At 42.6% G+C, this 21,602-nt stretch overlaps 1 protein-coding gene and 1 long non-coding RNA gene across 2 annotated transcripts in view; one reads left to right on the forward strand and one right to left on the reverse strand.

Moving 5' to 3' along the window:
- Window positions 1-1,254: 1,254 nt before the first annotated feature.
- LOC149984590 (uncharacterized) lies at window positions 1,255-10,314 on the reverse strand. The gene is made up of 2 exons (XR_016494693.1): window positions 10,216-10,314; window positions 1,255-1,436 (listed from the first exon to the last, which is right to left on the reverse strand). It is a non-coding gene; the product is annotated as an uncharacterized LOC149984590 (long non-coding RNA).
- Window positions 10,315-10,342: 28 nt separating this feature from the next.
- Window positions 10,343-21,602, forward strand: part of spegb (striated muscle enriched protein kinase b) — a 128,963-nt gene continuing 117,703 nt past the window's right edge. Inside the window, exon 1 of the mRNA XM_021596902.3 lies at window positions 10,343-10,769. Within this exon, the coding sequence (XP_021452577.2) occupies window positions 10,343-10,769 (427 nt within the window). The remainder of the gene's footprint in view (window positions 10,770-21,602) is intronic.

Genomic DNA, 21,602 nt, shown 5'->3' on the forward strand with positions numbered 1-21,602 from the left:
GGTGGAAAGTTTTAAATTCCTCGGCGTACACATCACAGAAAAACTGAAATGGTCCACCCACAGACAGTGTGGTGAAGAAGGCGAAACAGCACGTCTTCAACCTCAAATGGCTGAAGAATTTTGGCTTGTCACCCAAAACCCTGACAAACTTTTACAGATGCACAATCGAGAGCATCCTGTAGGGCTGTATCACAGACTGGTACGGCAACTGCACCGCCATCAACCGCAAGGCTCTCCAGAGGGTGGTGCGGTCTGCACGACGCATCACCGGGGACAAACTACCTGCACTCCATCACACCTACAGCACCCGATGACACAGGAAGGCCAAAAAGATCATCAAGGACATCAACCACCCGAGCCACTGCCTGTTCACCCTGTTCACCCTGTTCACCCTCCCTCATCCAGAAGGCGAGGTCAGTACAGGTGCCTCAAAGCTGGGACCGAGAGACTGAAAAACAGCTTCTATCTCAAGGCCATCGGACTGTTAAACAGCCATCACCAACATAGAGAGGCTGCTGTCAACATACAGACTCAAATCTCTGACCACTTTAATAAATGGACTTAATAAAGGTATCAGTAGTCACCTTAAATATCGCCACTTTAATAAAGTTCACATATCCTACATTATTTATCTCATGTGTATATACTGTTATATACCATCTACTGCATCTTGCCAATGCCTATCATTAGTCACTTTAAATAACGCCACTTTAATAGTGTTTACATATCCTATGTCACTCATCTCATATGTATATACTGCTCTATACCATCAAAAGCATCTTGCTTACGTCGCATGGCCATCGCTTATCCATATATTTATATGTACATATTCTTATTCCTCCCTTACATTTGTGTGCATATGCTCACTCACACCAACAGATGCACACACAGACATGTTGTTGAGCTGAAAACTTAGTCACTTTGTGCATTTCTCTTTCAGATCTACCATGCACTCCACCACTATCTGACAGCCTCACCCAGAAGTGCATACTCTGGGCTTATCAAGACTCACACACATTATCCACAATGTAAATAAGTTGTAATTACTTGCTTATTTAATGTTTGCTCCATTTTATTTTACGATTGGAGATATCTACTCCTTCATATCCATTCTTAATATCTACATATTATTCGAAATATCTATCAAATCAAAGTGTGATTGATAATATTGTAAAAGACTATGGCTTAATGTTTTTTTCTGAGTTGAAATACAAGTCTCCCTCTCACACACATATTAGACCCAATGTAAATCAATTGTAAAAACTTGTTTATTTTATGTATGCTCCATTTTATTTGAGGAAAATTCTGCAATAAAGTACATTCACAGTTAAAGCAATGTCTTTGGTTTATTGGATATTTCTCTGAACACAATGTGGGACCAGAAGGAAGTTGGCAGACCTGCAACCCTTGGACTGTGTGTGGGTTTTTTCATTGAGCTGAAAAATAGAGGGATGGGGAGAGGGAGGGATGGGAGGAAGAGTGCAGTTTAAAGGTTTATCATTAATAACTGACACAATTCTATAATTAACACATATAATAATAATAATAATACATAGTGACCAATAGTTACTGTATTGTGATTGTTTAGTGTTTTATTTACTCAATCAAGCAGTGCCAGAAGGAGGAATCGAACCGTGTCTTAAAAGCAGAAGATCAGGTCAAATAAGGTCACCAAAATTTCCATTACAGCTATTCACGACTGGACCCCGGGGAAGAGCAGAGTACTGTGAGCCAAAAGGTTGAGAGATCTAATCCCGCTGAGGATATGTTGAATGATAATTACTGTATAAATGGACATGCACAATGTAATCATGTGTCAAACATCCACATTGAAAATACTGTATCAGTATCTCTTGTTATTTTAATTTTTTACATTAATTTAACTAGGCAAGTCAGTTCAGAACAAATTTCTATTTAAAATGACGGCCTACCTCGGTAAAACCCTCCCCTAACCCGGAAGACGCTGGGCAAATTGTGCGTGTGATACAGCCCGGAATCAAACCAGGGTCTGATCTCTAACCTTACTAACAGACAAAGAGCTATGAATGGATCAGTGGTTTATCAACCAGGGCCTGGCTTGGCAACAGTAACAAGATGTGATGTATAATGATTTGTTTTTGGGGGGGGGTACATACAGTGCCTTGCGAAAGTATTCGGCCCCCTTGAACTTTGCAACCTTTTGCCACATTTCAGGCTTCAAACATAAAGATATAAAACTGTATTCTTTTGTGAAGAATCAACAACAAGTGGGACACAATCATGAAGTGGAACGACATTTATTGGATATTTCAAACTTTTTTAACAAATCAAAAACTGAAAAATTGTGCGTGCAAAATTATTCAGCCCCCTTAAGTTAATACTTTGTAGCGCCACCTTTTGCTGCGATTACAGCTGTAAGTCGCTTGGGGTATGTCTCTATCAGTTTTGCACATCGAGAGACTGACATTTTTTCCCATTCCTCCTTGCAAAACAGCTCGAGCTCAGTGAGGTTGGATGGAGAGCATTTGTGAACAGCAGTTTTCAGTTCTTTCCACAGATTCTCGATTGGATTCAGGTCTGGACTTTGACTTGGCCATTCTAACACCTGGATATGTTTATTTTTGAACCATTCCATTGTAGATTTTGCTTTATGTTTTGGATCATTGTCTTGTTGGAAGACAAATCTCCGTCCCAGTCTCAGGTCTTTTGCAGACTCCATCAGGTTTTCTTCCAGAATGGTCCTGTATTTGGCTCCATCCATCTTCCCATCAATTTGAACCATCTTCCCTGTCCCTGCTGAAGAAAAGCAGGCCCAAACCATGATGCTGCCACCACCATGTTTGACAGTGGGGATGGTGTGTGTTCAGCTGTGTTGCTTTTACGCCAAACATAACGTTTTGCATTGTTGCCAAAAAGTTCAATTTTGGTTTCATCTGACCAGAGCACCTGCTTCCACATGTTTGGTGTGTCTCCCAGGTGGCTTGTGGCAAACTTTAAACAACACTTTTTATGGATATCTTTAAGAAATGGCTTTCTTCTTGCCACTCTTCCATAAAGGCCAGATTTGTGCAATATACGACTGATTGTTGTCCTATGAACAGAGTCTCCCACCTCAGCTGTAGATCTCTGCAGTTCATCCAGAGTGATCATGGGCCTCTTGGCTGCATCTCTGATCAGTCTTCTCCTTGTATGAGCTGAAAGTTTAGAGGGACGGCCAGGTCTTGGTAGATTTGCAGTGGTCTGATACTCCTTCCATTTCAATATTATTGCTTGCACAGTGCTCCTTGGGATGTTTAAAGCTTGGGAAATCTTTTTGTATCCAAATCCGGCTTTAAACTTCTTCACAACAGTATCTCGGACCTGCCTGGTGTGTTCCTTGTTCTTCATGATGCTCTCTGCGCTTTTAACGGACCTCTGAGACTATCACAGTGCAGGTGCATTTATACGGAGACTTGATTACACACAGGTGGATTGTATTTATCATCATTAGTCATTTAGGTCAACATTGGATCATTCAGAGATCCTCACTGAACTTCTGGAGAGAGTTTGCTGCACTGAAAGTAAAGGGGCTGAATAATTTTGCACGCCCAATTTTTCAGTTTTTGATTTGTTAAAAAAGTTTGAAATATCCAATAAATGTCGTTCCACTTCATGATTGTGTCCCACTTGTTGTTGATTCTTCACAAAAAAATACAGTTTTATATCTTTATGTTTGAAGCCTGAAATGTGGCAAAATGTCGCAAAGTTCAAGGGGGCCGAATACTTTCGCAAGGCACTGTAAATGTTCCTGCAACATTCCCATGAAATGTGTCTAGAACATAAACTACCAGTCAAAAGTTTTAGAGCACCTACTCATTCAAGGGTTTTTCTTTATTTTCACTATTTTCTACATTGTAGAAAAATAGTGATGACACCCAAATGATTAAATAACAGATATGTAATCATGTAGCAACCAAAAAAGTGTAAAATCAAAAATACTTTACATTTGAGATTCTTCAAATAGCCACCCTTTGCCTTGATGACAGCTTCTTGGAACGGGAACATTCCTATGAAAACGTTAGTTAATTATCTAATGAGATTCTTCAGGGAATGTTCTTTAGAGTTGTGACAACGTTTGTTGTTCGCTGAGTGTAGCTTTTCAGAGCTGTCTTTTTCAGCTTGTTTACAAGGTCCTATGGCACCGATACCTATGACTGGTGGCTTTGATAAGCTTCATAGCCTTCGTAGCGTTTTTTCCCTGGGTCCATTTTTTATGTGTAGGGTCCAGCACTGGGTGCCAGCCGCTTACCAGTACTCGTCTTGCTGCCTAAACCGAGTGAGTCTCATTGTGACAGAAGTACCCCCAAAGTGGCATTGCCAATTGGATTACGTCACTGATTGCCAGAGCCCCCGAATCCAGAGTAGACCGGGCTTCAGGCAAACCTTGGTACATAAACACAGTTGTGAGTACCCAAAGATCCACAATGTTCAAGGGTACAATAATTGTTGCGTCTCCCACATATGGGTTCAATGAAAAAAAAGAAGTGTCATTCAGACACATGGTGGTCGAGACTGGTGGAAAGGGAAAAATAACCAATCTCTCCCAGTCCACAAGGTGGCGTCCCACCCCTTCAGATGGCACCTAACGGGATGCTGCTGTCTGCTCCAATCAATGGCGTGCATGCGCAGTGTTGCTCTGCATCATACAAAATGTTATGTCTGGGTACAGGCTCCAATTTTTTTTTTATTTTGTGTCGTCATCACTTTGACTGCTCCCGAGGCCTCAGTGCCTGTTTTGGCGTCTCCAGACGCCAGCAATCCGAGTGGTTTCTATGTCAGATCCAGGACCGCTGGTACAGCCAGTATTTCCTGGTTCCGAAAAGTGGTCTGAACTTTCTTCCCCTTCTAGACTTGTGTCTTCAGCAAGCACCTCAGAGTCTATTAATTCAGAATGCTCATGAGCCACCACCGGCTATTACAATTGACTGGCTGTAGGCAAAAAGTTTTACACACATACTGCACATGCTGGTGTCCCAAACCAGAAAAATAGGTGTCTTCCATTTCGGGGTCTCGAGCGAGACTCACTCGCAAATCACATTTTTCTATCCACACAGGGGGTGTCCAGGTTTTGGCTCTGATAAGACCAATTTCGGCTGTTTCACGCAGTGCGTTTCCGCCAGTGCCTACGCCTACTGGGGATGATGGCTTCTGTGATAGAAGCCGCTCCCCTGGGGCTATTGTTGTTGCAGCCTTTTCAGTGCTAGGTGCTAGTCGCTCACCTAGACGCATCTCCCAGCCTAACCGCTTGCTTCTGGCGTCCCTGCCGGGCTACGGTGGCGGACCAACTGTTATTGTCAGGGGACTCTAATGAGTTCAGTTTTATTCTGCAGGGTGATCACGACAAATGCATCCCCCAGAGGGTGGGGGTGGGGTTATGGACAGCGGCGTGGAGCCTGGAGTTCCAAACGGTCTACCTGTCACTCAGGTGCTTCCTCCCACCTTTGTTGGACTGGCTTGTGCTGGGCAATATTTACGATGGTGGTGGCATACATCAACAGAAGGTGGGGGACTCAGTCTCTCTCCCTTCTAACCTTGGTGCTAAGGAGCAGTGCACAGATACTCTCGGTTAGGGTGACGCATGTACCTGGTTGCCTCAACTCAGGTGCAGATCTTCTATCCAGGGTTGCTCTCTCTCTTAGGAGTGGTGGCCACACCCCTAGCTGTTCTCCCAGATGGGAAATGTTCGGCATGGCCAACATAGACCTTCACGAGTCACGAGGAAGCACTCTTTATCCTCTGTTTCTCTCAATGAGGGACCCGAGTGCTCTGTTGGGAACGGATGCACTGATTGCAATGGATTTCACGTTTAAAAAGCATACAGTGCATTTGGAAAGTATTCAGACCCCTTGACTCTTTCCACTTTATTTACATTACAGCCTTATTCTAAAAAAAATATTTGCACATTTATTTAAAAAAAGAAACATATACATTTGAAGTCGGAAGTTTACATACACCTCATCCAAATACAATTAAACTCGATTTTTCACACTTCCTGACATAAAGTCCTGACTGATGTCTTGAAATGTTGCTTCAATATATCCACATAATTTTCCTACTTCATGATGCCATCTATTTTGTGAAGTGCACCAGTTCCTCCTGCAGCAAAGCACCCCCACAAAATGATGCTGCCACTCCCATCATGATTGGGATGGTGTATCATGGTTGGGATCATCTCTAGGAGAGAGAACGCGTCTCCTTCCTGAGCGGTATGACTGCTAAGTGGTCCCATGGTGATTATACTTGCATACTATTGTTTGTACAGATGAACGTGGTACATTCGGGTGTTTGGAAATTGCTCCCAAGGATGAACCAGACATTTGGAGGTCTACAATTTTTTTTCTGAGGTCTTGGCTGATTTCTTTTGATTTTCCCATGATGTCAAGCAAAGAGACACTGAGTTTGAAGATTGAAATACATCCACAGGTACACCTCCAATTGACTCAAATTATGTCAATTAGCCTATCAGAAGCTTCTAAAGCCATGACATCATTTTCTGGAAACTTCCAAGCTGTTTAAAGGCACAGTCAACCTAGTGTATGTTAACATTTGACCCACTGGAATTGTGGTACAGTGAATTATAAGCAAAATAATCTGTCTGTAAACAATTGTTGGAAAAAAGGACTTGTGTCATGCATAAAGTATATGTCCTAACCGACTTGCCAAAACTATAGTTTGTTAACAAGACATTTGTGGAGTGGTTGAAAAACGAGTTTTAATGACTCCAACCTAAGTGTATGTAAACTTCCGACTTCAACTGTATATACCTTATTTACATAACTATTCAGACACATTTGCTACGAGACTCGAAATTGAACTCAGGTGCATCCTGTTTACATTAATCACCATTGGGATGTTTTCTAGAACTGGATTGGAGTCCACCTGTGGCATATTCAATTGATTGGACAAGATTTGGAAATTCACGCACCTGTCTATATAAGGTCCCACAGTTGACAGTGCATGTAAGAACAAAAACCAAGCCATGAGGTCAGCGAAATTGTCCATAGAGCTGTGAGACAGGATTGTGTTGAGGCACAGATCTGGGGAAGAGTACCAAAAAACCTCTGCAGCATTGAAGGTACCCAAGAAACACAGTGGCCTCCATCATTCTTCAATGGAAGAAGTTTGGAACCAGTTAGCTGCTCGGCCAAACTGAGCAATTGGGGAAGAAGGGCCTTGGTCAGCGAGGTGAGCAAGAACCCGATGGTCACTCTGACAGAGCTCCAGAGTTCCTCTGTTTAGATGGGAGAACCTTCCATAAGGAAAACCATCTCTGCAGCACCCCACCAATCAGGCCTTTATGGTAGAGAGGCCAGATGGAAGCCACTCATCAGTAAAAGGCATATGACACCCCGCTTGAAGTTTTCCAAAAGGCAACTAAAGGACTCTCAGACCTTGAGAATCAAGATTCTCTGGTCTGATGAAACCAAGATTGAACTCTTTGCCCTGAATGCCAAGCGTCACGTCTGGAGGAAACCTGGCACCATCCCTACGGTGAAGCATGGTGGTGGCGGCATCATGCTGTGGAGCTGTTTTTCAGTGGCAGGGACTGGGAGATTAGTCAGGATCAAGGGAAAGATGAATGGAGCAAAGTACAGAGAGATTCTTGATGAAAACCTGTCCAGAGGACAACAACCCTAAACACACACCCAAGACAACGCAGTAGTGGCTTCTGTACAAATCTCTAATGTCCTGGAGTGGCCCAGCCAGAGCCCGGACTTGAACCCAATCAAACATCTCTGGTGAGACCTGAAAAAAGCTGTGCAGTGACGCTCCCCATCCAACCTGACAGAGCTTGTGGGGATCTGCAGGGAAGAATGGTAGAAACTCTCCAAATACATGTCTACCAAGCTTGTAGCGTCATACCCAAGAAGACTCGAGACTGTAAACGCTGACACAGGTGCTTCAACAAAGTACTGAGTAAAGGGTCTGAATACTTATTTAAATGTGCTATATTTTTTTTAAACCAGTTTTTGCTTTGTCCTTATGGGGTATTGTGTGTACATTGATGAGGGAACTTTTTCTTTTTTATCCGAATAATGCTGTAACGTAACAAAATGTGGAAAAAGTCAAGGGGTCTGAATACTTTCAAAATTGCCTGTACATGGCGGCTATTTCAGAATGTCATGTGTGAATTGATGGTGCCACTCCAGGGGCTCTTCCGCCAGTGGTGCAGTTCCTCAAAGGGTGTGCACTGGCTCAGACCAGTCTCTAAACCTATTGCAGCCACTCGGGATTTAGCTTTGGTTTTGGGTGCTCTGTGTGTGACCCCTTTGAACCACAGGAGGCTGCGGATCTGAGTTTCCTCTCCTACAATAACTACCTGCTCATGGCTTTGACCTCTGATATGCGTGTTGGGGACCTCCACGTTTAACACCCTTCCTGTACTCAGTTCGCCCTGTGTGATGTTGCGTCCAAAATGCGACCTTCACCCGAAAAGTCATGGCTATGTCCTACAGGTCTTAAGCTTTTTGTTGTTGTTGATATTTCCCTTTTCAACTCCTCCTTTTGCTTTTGCCCGTTCCAAGCTTTACGCATGTACATTGAGCGGACCGGGCATATCCAGTTCTGTGACTAGCTTTTTATCTGTTTTGCTAATCCAGCAGATTTTTGTCTGTTTTACTTATGAAGCTCGCGACTGGGTGCTCTCTAGGCAGAGCATCTCCCACTGGATTGCGGAGACTATCTCCCTGGCATATAGCAGCAAGGGACAAGGGTTACCTAGCAGTGTACCTGCCCACTCCACTGGGGTCTGGCAGAGTCTTGGCCGTTATTTAAAGGGTTGACTTTAGGGGAAATTTGTGTTGTGGCGGGTTGGGCTTCAGTGTGCTTACAGCTGGGACAGGGGAAGGTCACTAGGCAGCATGCAGTGTGCGCAATTCCCAGAATACCGCTTCTTGCGGGGTCAAGGTCTTGGAGGTCTGCAGTGGACCGTTTCATTTAGTATTCGCTGGGCTCAGCTTTGGGCTTGATTTCATTTCCCCATAGTAGTGTTGTACCAAGAGTACTAACTGAAAGGGAACGTAACATTATGACTATAGCTACTGTTCCCTGAAGCAGGGAAATAAGGTACAACACCAGTTTGGCCCCGCACCGTCTATTCCTGGGCTCGGTGAAGAGCAGTATTTAATTGAAGGAATAAATCTGAGCTTCACGTTTATCACCTGTGGAAGGCCGGGCTTCCAGCAAGGTGCTGATTTCATTGGCCTTGTCAGGCTTGATTTTAGTTTTTCAATCGAGTTTGTGGGGTGCGACTACACCATAGTCGTGTTGTACCTCGTTTCCCTCCTTTAGTGAATGGTAGTAATAATCATAATGTTATGTTTTGGCCCTCCTGAATACATTTTGTGAAGTTACTTGTGAGCTTCTGCGTTTGACCTACAAATCAAATCAAATCTCCCTGCTCACTGTGGCACCATCCCACATGCACTGGAGACCACACGATTGGTTAAAAATGACAAGGGGGCAGGAGCTAAGGGGGACAGGGCAGACATATCAGCATGCAGCTGTCATTCTGATGCCTTCTGGTTGTGTGGCTGTCTCTTCCCCTAAGGACCTGCCTGGCAGAGGTTGCGGGAGATCATGAGTGAGAAAGCTTAGCTCTTTTGGGACAAGAGCGGGGACAGACTGTGTACATTTGATGTGACTGAGCCTGGTGCATACTGAATTGGAAACAAAGTGAGCTTGTCAGCCAATCCTAAGGGTCAAACTGGGAAGTTTACAGATTTACAAGAGTTCAGTGCACGTTTTCTTTGACTCACGCTAAACGAGTTCAAGCCAAGGACCGGCTCAAGAGGGTTGAGAAGCAAGAGAAACCAGCCAGGGGAAAGGAAGGTGAAAGGCAGAGGCCATCAACTTCTAGAAGGCAAGACTGGGAGCTGTTAATGCAACATGATCCTGTGGGTCTTGCCCTAAAAATACCGCCAGGCAGGAGAACGTGCACAGACTGTATGTGCCTAATTTTCCCAATTGGACTTCCAAAGCCGTCACAATTTTTTTTTTTTGGCTTGGGCACTTTGAAGGTAATCTAATCCAATGTAATTAAGTTTATTTGCTTTAGAACTTTGATAGCATAAGTTACAGGGATATTCTTAGCAATACATGAGCCCATTCAAACCACTTTAAAAGTTAGTGTTACATTTGAAAGGCTAAACAATAGTTATAATAATCAAAATGATCAAGTCTAGATGGGAAACTTACTTTTAATCTTCTCTTGAATCTCTCTACGTCCACCATCTACAAGAAATTGAGAAAAAGCGTCCAGTAAACATTGGGACCCATTTTGAATACGCAACTAATGCTATTATAAGACGGCATCACTGTGACAATGAAAAAGGCAGAGGTGCAGATGACCCTGAAGAAGGGAGCAGATGAGCGGGTGCGCAACGTCCCTAGCCCCATCTTCCTGCCAAAGCGGGCCAAAGCCAATCCTAACCCCGATCAGACGGTCCCCGACTCGGGGGCCTCCGCGTTTCCCACCCAGACCCCTCCTGTGTTTGTACGCAAAATGAGGAACGCCGCTGTGGGTACTGGCTGCGACATCCGCCTGAAAGTGGCGGTGGCAGGAGACCCGCAGCCCTCGCTCTACTGGTACCACAATGATGACCTGCTGAATATGGATAATCAGGAATACGGGGGCCTCTGGATCAGGGACTGCAAGCCCAGTGACGCCGGCCTTTACACCTGCATTGCCAACAACCATCTTGGGGAGGTGCGGAGTAGCGCCGTGCTCGCCGTCCTGGACCTGGGGGAAGGTAATGTAGACAGGTCACTTATGCTATTGTTTTGTGTTAAAAGTCCTTGTCCTCTTATCAATGTGTTTTTCTACTCAGTTCTGGCACAATCAAGGATGTTTTGGGGCCATGAATTTGGCGTCCCCCCATACATGCCCCCAATTAATACTCCCAGGTGTTTCAAGCCATTCATACTTAAGTATTGATCCAAGAATATGTGAGCAAATAAGGTTTGAGATTATTTAGAAAAACTTAAGCCGTTTACATTATCTCCACATTGTCATGACATGACAGTTTACCTATTGAATCTCTCAATGCTCAAAGCTTGTGGAAAGTTGAAGGGTTCACATAAATAGCATAATGAATCATTTAATTTAACCAGTCATAATGCGTGATTTGATTTGTAGCTATGTTTGTGCAGAGCTAAAGAGGGATTAATAGTGAAGACCAACAAAGACACAGTGGCAATGTGATAATGGACAACTTGTCCAACAGGCTGTACATTTGTAATGGTGGATCATAGGGAAGAGTTGGGTAACACTTGACATACATCCTGCAAGTATAATGTATTATGATGTAGTTATAATGCATTTTATGACTATATGCCCCCCTTATAATGTTGTGTTATCATTTATGATGATCCTGACTAACCAGCCATTTTGAGTCTGTTGAAATGAGGAAAGCATTGTGTCATATATGCTTACAACACATCATAAAGAATTATAAATTCATGCTTCAAGTTAAGTGTTACCAACAGTTTTATAGAGGTTAGAGTGCTTTATCCTCCTGGGTTACCTTGTTTTGTCCTGATGACTGAATCCTGAGGCCTGTTTTGTGGCTGCAGGAGTGATAGGATATCCAAAATCACTGCATAGAAGTATGGCAGCCTATATATATGACATGTTGCTTTAGGGTTGTGTTTGTAAACTGCATCAGGTTAATAAAGTAATAGTCTAATAAGTCTTAAACTTCCATAATCTCAAATAGAATTATGTAATATAATGTATTATAGCATGGCTCTGTCTTGTTTGGTGTTCTTGGGTCCTGGATCAGCAGGATGTTCGAGATTGACCAAATTGGATATCCTGAGGAAGTCGGGAAAAGCCTTCAAAACTGTCCACTAGGGGCAAGTTAGGCTTGGGTTTTGCTAGGGTGTTGTGGACTAGGGTGGTAGATGTGTGACTCTGGATTAGAAGGTTGTGTATTCAATCCCATTTGTGGACAGTTTTTTATTTATTTTAACCCTATCCCAAACCATCACACTTACCTTAACCATTTTGAATGAGTTCCTAAATTTAACCCTTAATTTAGAAATTTGACGTTTGGAGATATGGAACGATACAACTACATCTCAGACAGAGTTCAGAGTACCTCCCCATACTGTTTTATTTACTTTTCTGCTCTTTTGCCCACCAGCATTTCTACTTGCACATCACCATCTGCTCATCTATCACTCCAGTGTAATTTTGCTAAATTGTAATTACTTTTCTACTATGGGCTATTTATTGCCTTACCTCCTTATGCCATTTGCACACACTGTATATAGACTTTCTTTTTTTTCTATTGTACGCTTGTTTATTCCATGTGTAACTCTGTGTTGTTGTTTGTGTCGCACTGCTTTGCTTTATCTTGGCCAGGTCGCAGTTGTAAATGAGAACTTGTTCTCATCTAGCCTACCTGGTTAAATAAGGTGAAATTAAATACAAATATTTAAAAAACAGAGCAGCAGAAGCAACAAAAACCCTTTGGAATTTGACGTTTGGAGCAAGTTCGAAATTTGACATTTAAAGAAAATGGATGAATGTCTAATTCTGCAGTGAGACTGTGAGAGCTTATTTCCTGCATATCTTTCCACATTTTCAGGATAAACTTTATCATGTTAGCGTTTCAGTCTAATTTTACATTTCCAGGCTACCTGGATGTATGTTTAATCTACGATATTATAAACATACAGTGGCAGTGTGATTGAATCTAGCTCTCAGTCTTACATAGAGCCTTACATACGGATATGCATGTGTGTACAATCATTTGTAGGGTATGTGCTCATTATTAAATCAGTGACACCCTTTAGTTGTATGAAAATCAGCTATATGACTGATAGACCAAAGATTCAATGCATCCAGGAATCAGCACGCAATGATCACACTACTGAGCCAAGCTGAGCTGAGCCAAACCAAGCTGTATTGGGCTGACCTAGTTACGCATCCACCATAGTTGCTGGAACCGTGTTGAAAAGCAAAGTGTGAAAATATCAGAGCAAACACAGTTTTGTTCAGGTCTGGATGATAGTATGAAAAGGGTAATAGATGCTGTTTGGAAATACGTAAATATGCCTGTCTTTTGGCCATGTTTGTCTTGTAGGATGGGTTGACTGGTCTTGATCATCAGATGTAATACCAGGTATTCAGTGGTATACAGATCTAGTGTTTTTACCCTGGCTAAAGCCTGCTCCCAATCAGAGGAATTACTGTTTCAAACATGCCTAAGATCTCCTGTTCGCACTGCAGCTTCTTTCATTGCTGGCGTCGGGTAAATTTTTTTAAGGCAGTAACTTTTACAGTACAAGTTGTTTGTGTGGAACAAGCATTCAATAAAATTGGATTATACTGCAGCTTATACTCTTGTGATATTATTATGCAACACTTGAGAGTTTCTTATTTTCGTACAGCAATTACAGTATGTGATTCAAATATCACCTGTATGGTATACACATTTTAGGACACCCTCAGCTTCAACAGCCTCCTCTGTCTTTACTGCTACAATGTGCTTTTCAATCAAATGGGTGTAAACAAATGATTTCTTGCTCTTTAACTCTTGAAACTGTCCTCACTTGAAACTCTGTGTTTCAGTCCTCAGCCCTGACTGTGCCTAGTCAACAGCTGTCCTATCAGTCATTGGTAGTGCCTTACCCCTCTGCCTCTCTCTCTCCCTTCTCTCTCACTATCCCCTTCCCCCTCATAGATGACCATCTCTGCACCGCATGTTATTTATACCCATGGAATGTGCCAGGCCTCAGATTTGTGTAATGTTAATAGGCCACAGTGTCTCCAATTACACTGGAAGACATCACAGCTAATAATAGACCCACCCCCCTGGAAGAGGTTTTCAGAGGTCTCTATTATCAAAACTAAAATCTGAATGACCAGGGAATGAGACACATTTTATTTCAAACCCACACATCCTCTCAAAACATGTTGATACTATATTCTGAAGATGCCCACTCAGTACAGTATATATCCGTGGTCAGCCTATAGGCCCCAGGAGTATGATTTTAGCTAAACTGGCTTATTGGTGGGAGTTAGGACGGTTACCTGGCCAGTACCACACAAATACAAGGCCTTTTAACACTTGGCTCAGACAGAGGTCGGCTTCGCCTCGTGCCTACCCAGCTAGCAATGAGGAATCGGCCTATCCTAACCCCTGTTCAACCTCTCTTCCGTATCGTCTGAGATCCCTAAAGACTGGAAAGCTGCCGCGGTCGTCCACCTCTTCATAGGGGGAGACACTCTAGACCCAAACCGTCTACAGACCTATATCTATCCTACCCTGCCTCTCCCATCGTACCTTCTCCGCTATGCAATCTGGTTTCCGAGCTCGTCATGGGTGCACCTCAGCCACGCTCAAGGTCCTAAACGATATCATAACCGCCATCGATACAAGACAATACTGTGCAGCAGTCTTCATCGACCTGGCCAAGGCTTTCAACTCTGTCAATCACCACATTCTTATTTGCAGACTCAACAGCCTTGTTTCTCAAATGACTGCCTCGCTTGGTTCACCAACTACTTCTCAGATAGAGTTCAGTGTGTCAAATCGGAGGGCCTGTTGTCCGGACCTCTGGCAGTCTCTATGGGGGTGCCACAGGGTTCAATTCTCGGGCCAACTCTTTTCTCTGTATACATCAATGATGTCGCTCTTGCTGCTGGTGATTCTCTGATCCACCTCTACGCCGACGACACCATTCTGTATGCTTCGGGCCCTTCTTTGGACACTGTGTTAACAAACCTGCAGACGAGCTTCAATGCCATACAACTCTCCTTCCGTGGCCTCCAATTGCTCTTAAATGCAAGTAAAACTAAATGCATGCTCTTCAAACGATCGCTGCCCGCACCCGCCCGCCCGACTAGCATCACTACTCTGGACGGTTCTGACTTATGGTCAGACTGTAAACCTTCCAGACTCACATTAACCTCTTGATATTCCCAAACCCGCATGTGGTAGCGTAATCGCATCACCGGGGGCAAACTACCTGCCCTCCAGGACACCTACACCACCCGATGTCACAGGAAGGCCATAAAGATCATCAAGGACAAGAACCACCCGAGCCACTGCCTGTTCACCCCGCTATCATCCAGAAGGCGAGGTCAGTACAGGTGCATCAAAGCTGGGACCGAGAGACTGAAAAACAGCTTCTATCTCAAGGCCATCAGACTGTTAAACAGCCACCACTAACATTGAGTGGCTGCTGCCAACACACTGACTCAACTCCAGCCACTTTAATAATGGGAATTGATGGGAATTGATGTAAAATATATCACTAGCCACTTTAAACAATGCTACTTAATATAATGTTTACACACCCTACATTATTTATCTCATATGTATACATATATACTGTACTCTATATCATCTTCTGCATCTTTATGTAATACATGTATCACTAGCCACTTTAAACTATGCCACTTTGTTTACATACTCATCTCAGATGTATATACGGTACTCGATACCATCTACTGCATCTTGCCTATGCCGCTCTGTACCATCACTCATTCATATATCTGTATGTACATATTCTTTATCCCTTTACACTTGTGTGTATAAGGTAGTAGTTTTGGAATTGTTAGCTAGATTACTCGTTGGTTATTACTGCATTGTCGGAACTAGAAGCACAATCATTTCGTTACACTCGCATTGACATCTGCTAACCATGTGTATGTGACATGTGATTTGATTTGATTTGAAACATCGCCTGACAATAATTAGCATAACACAACGGACATAAATATCCCTAGAAAATATATTGAGACACAGCTTAGCCTTTTGTTAATCACCCTGTCATTACACAAGCATTTGTGTAAGTTTATCATAGCCTAGCATAGCATTATGCCTTGCTAGCAGCAAGCAACCTTGTCACGGAAATCAGAAAAGCAATCAAATTAAATCGTTTACCTTTGATGAACTTCGAATGTTTTCACTCACGAGACTCCCAGGTCGATAGCCAAAGTTCGTTTTTTCCCAAAATATTATTTTTGTAGGCGAAACAGCTCCGTTTGTTCTTCACGTTTGGCTGAGAAATCGCCCGGAAATTGCGGTCACCACAATGCTGAAAAATATTCCAAATTAGCTCCATAATATCGACAGAAACATGGCAAACGTTGTTTAGAATCCATCCTCAAGGTGTTTTTCTAATATCTATTCGATAATATATCCGTCGGGACAATTAGTTTTTCGGTAGGACCGATTGGAGTAATGGCTACCTCTGTATTTTACGCGAGAATCTCTCTCGGAGCCACCATGTGACCACTTACTCAATGTGGCCGCATAGGGCTATTCTTCAACAGAAATGCGAAAAACTATGTCACAATGCTGTAGACACCTTGGGGAATACGTAGAAAGTGTAAGCTCGTTGATGGTACATTCACAGCCAAATTAGGGAGTCATTGGAACGCAGCGCTTTCAAAACCTGGGGCACTTCCGTATTGGGTTTTCTCAGGCTTTCGCCTGCAACATCAGTTCTGTTATACTCACAGACAATATCTTTACAGTTTTGGAAACGTTAGAGTGTTTTCCATCGAAAGCTGTCAATTATATTCTAGCATCTTTTCCTGACAAAATATCCCGTTTAAAACGGAAACGTTTTTTTTCCAAAAATGAAAATACTGCCCCCTAGCACCAACAGGCATCTCCAATTCAAAACTAAATCTAGAATCGGCTTACTATTTCGCAACAAAGCATCCTTCACTCATGCCGCCAAACATACCCTTGTAAAACCTACTATTCTGCCGATCCTTGACTTCGGCAATGTCATTTACAAAATAGCCTCCAACACTCTACTCAGCAAATTGGATGCAGTCTATCACAGTGCCATCCATTTTGTCCAAAGCCCCATATACTACCCACCACTATGACCTGTATGCTCTCGTTGGCTGGCCCTCGCTTCATATTCGTCGCCAAACCCACTGGCTCCAGGTCATCTATAAGTCTTTGCTAGGTAAAGCCCCGCTTTATCTCAGCTCACTGGTCACCATAGCAACACCCACCCATAGCACGTGCTCCAGCACGTATAATTCACTGGTCACCCCCAAAGCCATCTCTTTCTTTAGCCGCCTCCTTCCAGTTCTCTGCTGCCAATGACTGGAACGAATTGCAAAAATCACTGAAGCTGGAGTCTTATATCTCCTTCACTAACTGTAAGCATCAGCTGTAAGAGCAGCTTACTGATCATTGCACCTGTACATAGGCCATCTGTAATTAGCCCACCCAACTACCTCATTCCCATATTGTAATAAATTTTTTGCTCCTTTGCACCCCATTATCTCTACTTGCACATTCATCTTCTGCACATCTATCACTCCAGTGTTTAATTGCTAAATTTTAATTATTTTGCCACTATGGCCTATTTATTGCCTTACCTCCCTAATCTTACTACATTTGCACACACTGTGTATAGACTTTTCTATTGTGTTATTGACTGTACGTTTGTTTATCCCATGTGTAACTCTGTGTTGTTTGTGTTGCACTGTTTTGCTTTATCTTGGCCAGGTCGCAGTTGTAAATAAGAACTTGTTCTCAACATGCCTACCTGGTTAAATAAATGGGAAATATATATATATATTTTTTTCATTTTTGTTTTTCAGCCTACTTTGCCGGAATCTTACCAGAATCCCCCCCAGAAGTGGCCAGATTTAAATTTAAATAAATGTATCCAAAATTACACGATTTTGAAATATTACTATTATACTGTACATACAAATTAAACCCATCCACAAAAAAAGATTTCTTGATCACAGAAACAATGAGAAAAATATTGAAAAATAAATAAATAATGAAATGCTAATTAGATAAAGCAGCCCGTGTAATCATCTGCCAGAGTGTAGCCCCAATTGGCCCGAGCCCCAAGTAATATATTTGGGCCAGATAAACCTCACCGGAATCGGCCCGAGCCGCATCTAATATGTTTGGGCCAGATATCTCACACCGGAATCGGCCCGAGCTCAATCCCTGCATCCTAGCCATAAGTAATACTGCCGAAGGTGGCCCAGACTCGGGCCACATGACGTCGGCCAGTCTGACTCTCAGCTGAGTGCCCCAACTCTCAGCCCGGAATAGGCCCAGATCCACTGTGCTAGCTGTGTAGTGATCGCAGGCATTCTGAATGGGTGGCAATGACAATTTAGTCGAAATAATTAGTAGGAAAACTCTTCACCATCGTTATGATGTCATCAGATCGACTTTAGATATGACAATGATGTGGCTTTGTGAGGCAGAGGTTGGCTTTTAGCTATGATAGCGCTAAACGGTCTTGGATATATTCTAGCTCTACACGGACTCAGATAATAGGCTAGCTATCTCTTCACATTCATGGATATCCAAGCAGTGAGAGGAGCAGTAGACACGACACATACCCGCTTTTAAACTGTGTGGCTGTAGTGGAAAGCCAGCTAGCGAGCTGAACCGTGTGCTACTACATTCATTTCTAGCTAGCTATTATAGCTAATCTGGTGCCCTTCATTAAATCTTAGCTACCTAGCTCCTGTAACATTATACTATATCTCAACTAAATCTGACAGCACCATAATGACACAGGGTATCATTGCCTTCTTCTTATTTTGAAATGTCCAGCCACTATAGTGCACTTACACAATCATGGTTCAATCACAGTAAAGCTGTGAAACCCATGACTAGGTGCTCTAATCACTTTTTTTTAAAACCGGCCTTATCGCTCTTTGTATAACTAAACATTTGAAGAAGTGGATAGATTGTCTCCCTCTCTCAACAACAACAAAAAAATAAATACACTCTGGGCAATATGCATTTTGGAAATTGTAGTGAGTGCACCATTCACTCATTTAGATCATTGGATGTTAAAGTGATAAGGAATGGAAGGAAGCCATCTTAGACTATTTGGACAGAATCACTCAAAGGATCACTCTGTGTGTGTAAGTCTGCCTCATATGATATCCCAGATCATCAGTATTATTTTTGCTGTGAAAAAGCACAACAGCCTTTTCTGTTCACCTTTTTTTATCTTGGCTCTTGATTCTCGTTTCAGTGTGCAGCAAGAGTTCAGTTGACTGTAAATAGTAGATACATGTTTTGTATTACAAACACAACAACGAGGACTGAAGTGTTGAATAACAAACCTGCATCTGTAGCTGAACTGCAATTCCCATGTTTCTATTGAGATAGCTCCTGACTACACAGGGTGACCATGGCATGGCATGGCAGTCTGTCTGTCTGAGCTGACCACAAATTGCATCGCGGGTTAAATAAAGCCTCCACGTCAGGGCAACACTCGTGCACATTGGACAACTCTTGATCCCATCCATTTCAGGACTACTGCAATTGCCAGGGATCTCCTCACACAATTCACAGAGACGATTCTCTCTCCTACAGTGTATCTCAACTTGCCAAAAGTGTGACAAAGATGTTTGCATCAGTACAGCAAGTCCTACTTGGCGATTCTAATTAATTTTGTATTTAAATGTATAAATGTATCTCTTTCGTCACATATATGCCTACTTTACATGCCTTCTATCAGTCTCTTTAAATAAGTACCACACTGGAAATTGCATCAAGGACCATATTGGAAGTAAGTTATCCACTGAACAAAAATGTTCACAAAATTATAAGTTGAATCAAATCAAAATACCTGGAAAGTATAAAGATAAAGATACCATAAAGATAGTTCAAATCGCAAACATGTTGTTTCACAATGTTTGAAAAAGCTGATGCTTTGAAGGCTAAAATCAAAGATCACTTCAGCATTTTAAATTCTGTGTGTAATTCCATTTTGAATGGAAATCTAACAACAGTGCTCTTGTTACTACTGAATAAAAAGGTGCTCATGCTTCAAAAAACAAGTTGAAAATAGTCCACATCATGCAGATAGTCAAATTCAGTGAGTAAAGCCAGGAATGAACAAAAAAACAAAAAAACAGACAGTGGGACAGAGTTACCAAGTATTTGCACCTGTTAGTTACAAGTAAAAGAAACAAAGCTAAACCATTTAAACTTGACTTTACTTGAAAGCCGTATTCCTTCTCTTTACCCTCATTTGACCTTTTCGTTCCATCGTGTATGTTTCATGGAAAAAGCAAATGCACATTTAGCACCAGTGCAAATGCTTAGTAAATCTGATCCAGCGACTTAATTCGTATGGTTTTTATCATTGTTCTTTATTATTTGTTATTTGGAGTAGAGTTGGTCAGAGACAGTTGTTTTTTTTTTTTTGGAAGTGTCATGGTTTTTTTAGACCAGAGGACATGACATGAGGCAGAATGGCAGTGGCATCAGAAACCCGACAGTGCAAGGGGTGAGCGTGGGGGATTTCCAACCCATTGCTCGGATTCCACTGAACATATGAACAGGGGACAGTGAGAGCAGCAGCAGAGGGAAAGATGGGTGACAACAAGATCGGTCTTAGAAAAGAGGTTCACAATTGCAAAGTGTAAGCAATGGTTGGAGAGAAAGGGAGAGTAGGGTAATGGACATTATAATAAACATTTTGTCATCTAACCAATTCTCCCATATTCAGCAGCTCAATATGGTTCTTCCTCACAAAGAATGGTCAGGATTTGAGATATGTGTTCATACACAAGTTATAAGGAAGCAATTGCATTGGACACCCTTGCTCTAGGTCAGTGGTACTCGTTGTGCTGCCCCCAGGCCACAAGCGGCCCGCGAGCCCTTCATTTGTGGCTCGCAGTGATTTTCCTATTTTCCATTCATAATACATAACAACGATACAATTTCAATTCAATGTGTTTAATGCAGACCTGAATCATTTCATTGAATATATCGATTGTTCCCTGGATGGCAGACAGATGGCAGTATAGTGCAGCTGTTAAACAGGAAGGTCATAATGGAACGTTTGCGGAAATAGAACGCAACTGCTCAGCTACAGCAACCGACACATATCAGTTTGCTACTAACTAATATTTGCAGTCTGGTCGACATGGATCGATTTATTGTAAAAATTTAACGTAAATCTATTGACAATGAAAATGAGGGGGGGCAAGCTGGAGAACAACGTGACAGCTATGAACAAACAACCACCGGAGGACCAGGAAATGGCGGAGGGAAAATGCAGCTAGCTAACGTAGCTAACCTAGCTAACGTGGCTCCGGTGGCTAAGAGAAGGATATGGTAGTTTCAAGAAGAACACAGAAAGAGAAATGAACAGACAGGTATTTTTTTGTACTGCATAATGGGACTAGCTCACTTTGTCTTATTTGCCAGAAGGCAGTCAATTGTTTAAAACAAGCAAAGTTAGAGCGACATTTCCAGTCACACCATGCCCACTTTGACAAAACATATCAAAGCAACCTCAGAAACAACAAAATAGTGCACCTCAAAGGGCAACTGTCACGCCTGCTCCCGCTCCCCCTCTCTGGCGCTCGTTGGGTCACCAGGCAACCCATCATTACACACACCTGTCACCATCGTTATGTGCATCAGCGCTTTATTGGACTCACCTAGACTCCTTCACTTTGTTGATTGCCCCTCTATTGGTCTGTTCCTCAGCTTGATCCCTGTGTCAGCATTAATGTAATTTTGTTTCCCCTGTCCAGACGCTGTCCGTGTTTTGTTTCATGTCCGTTATTTATTGAATGTTCACTCCCTGTACTTGCT

The sequence above is a fragment of the Oncorhynchus mykiss genome, chromosome 3 (assembly GCF_057628025.1).
Source record: "Oncorhynchus mykiss isolate SJ-2025 chromosome 3, ASM5762802v1, whole genome shotgun sequence".
NCBI lineage: Eukaryota > Metazoa > Chordata > Actinopteri > Salmoniformes > Salmonidae > Oncorhynchus > Oncorhynchus mykiss.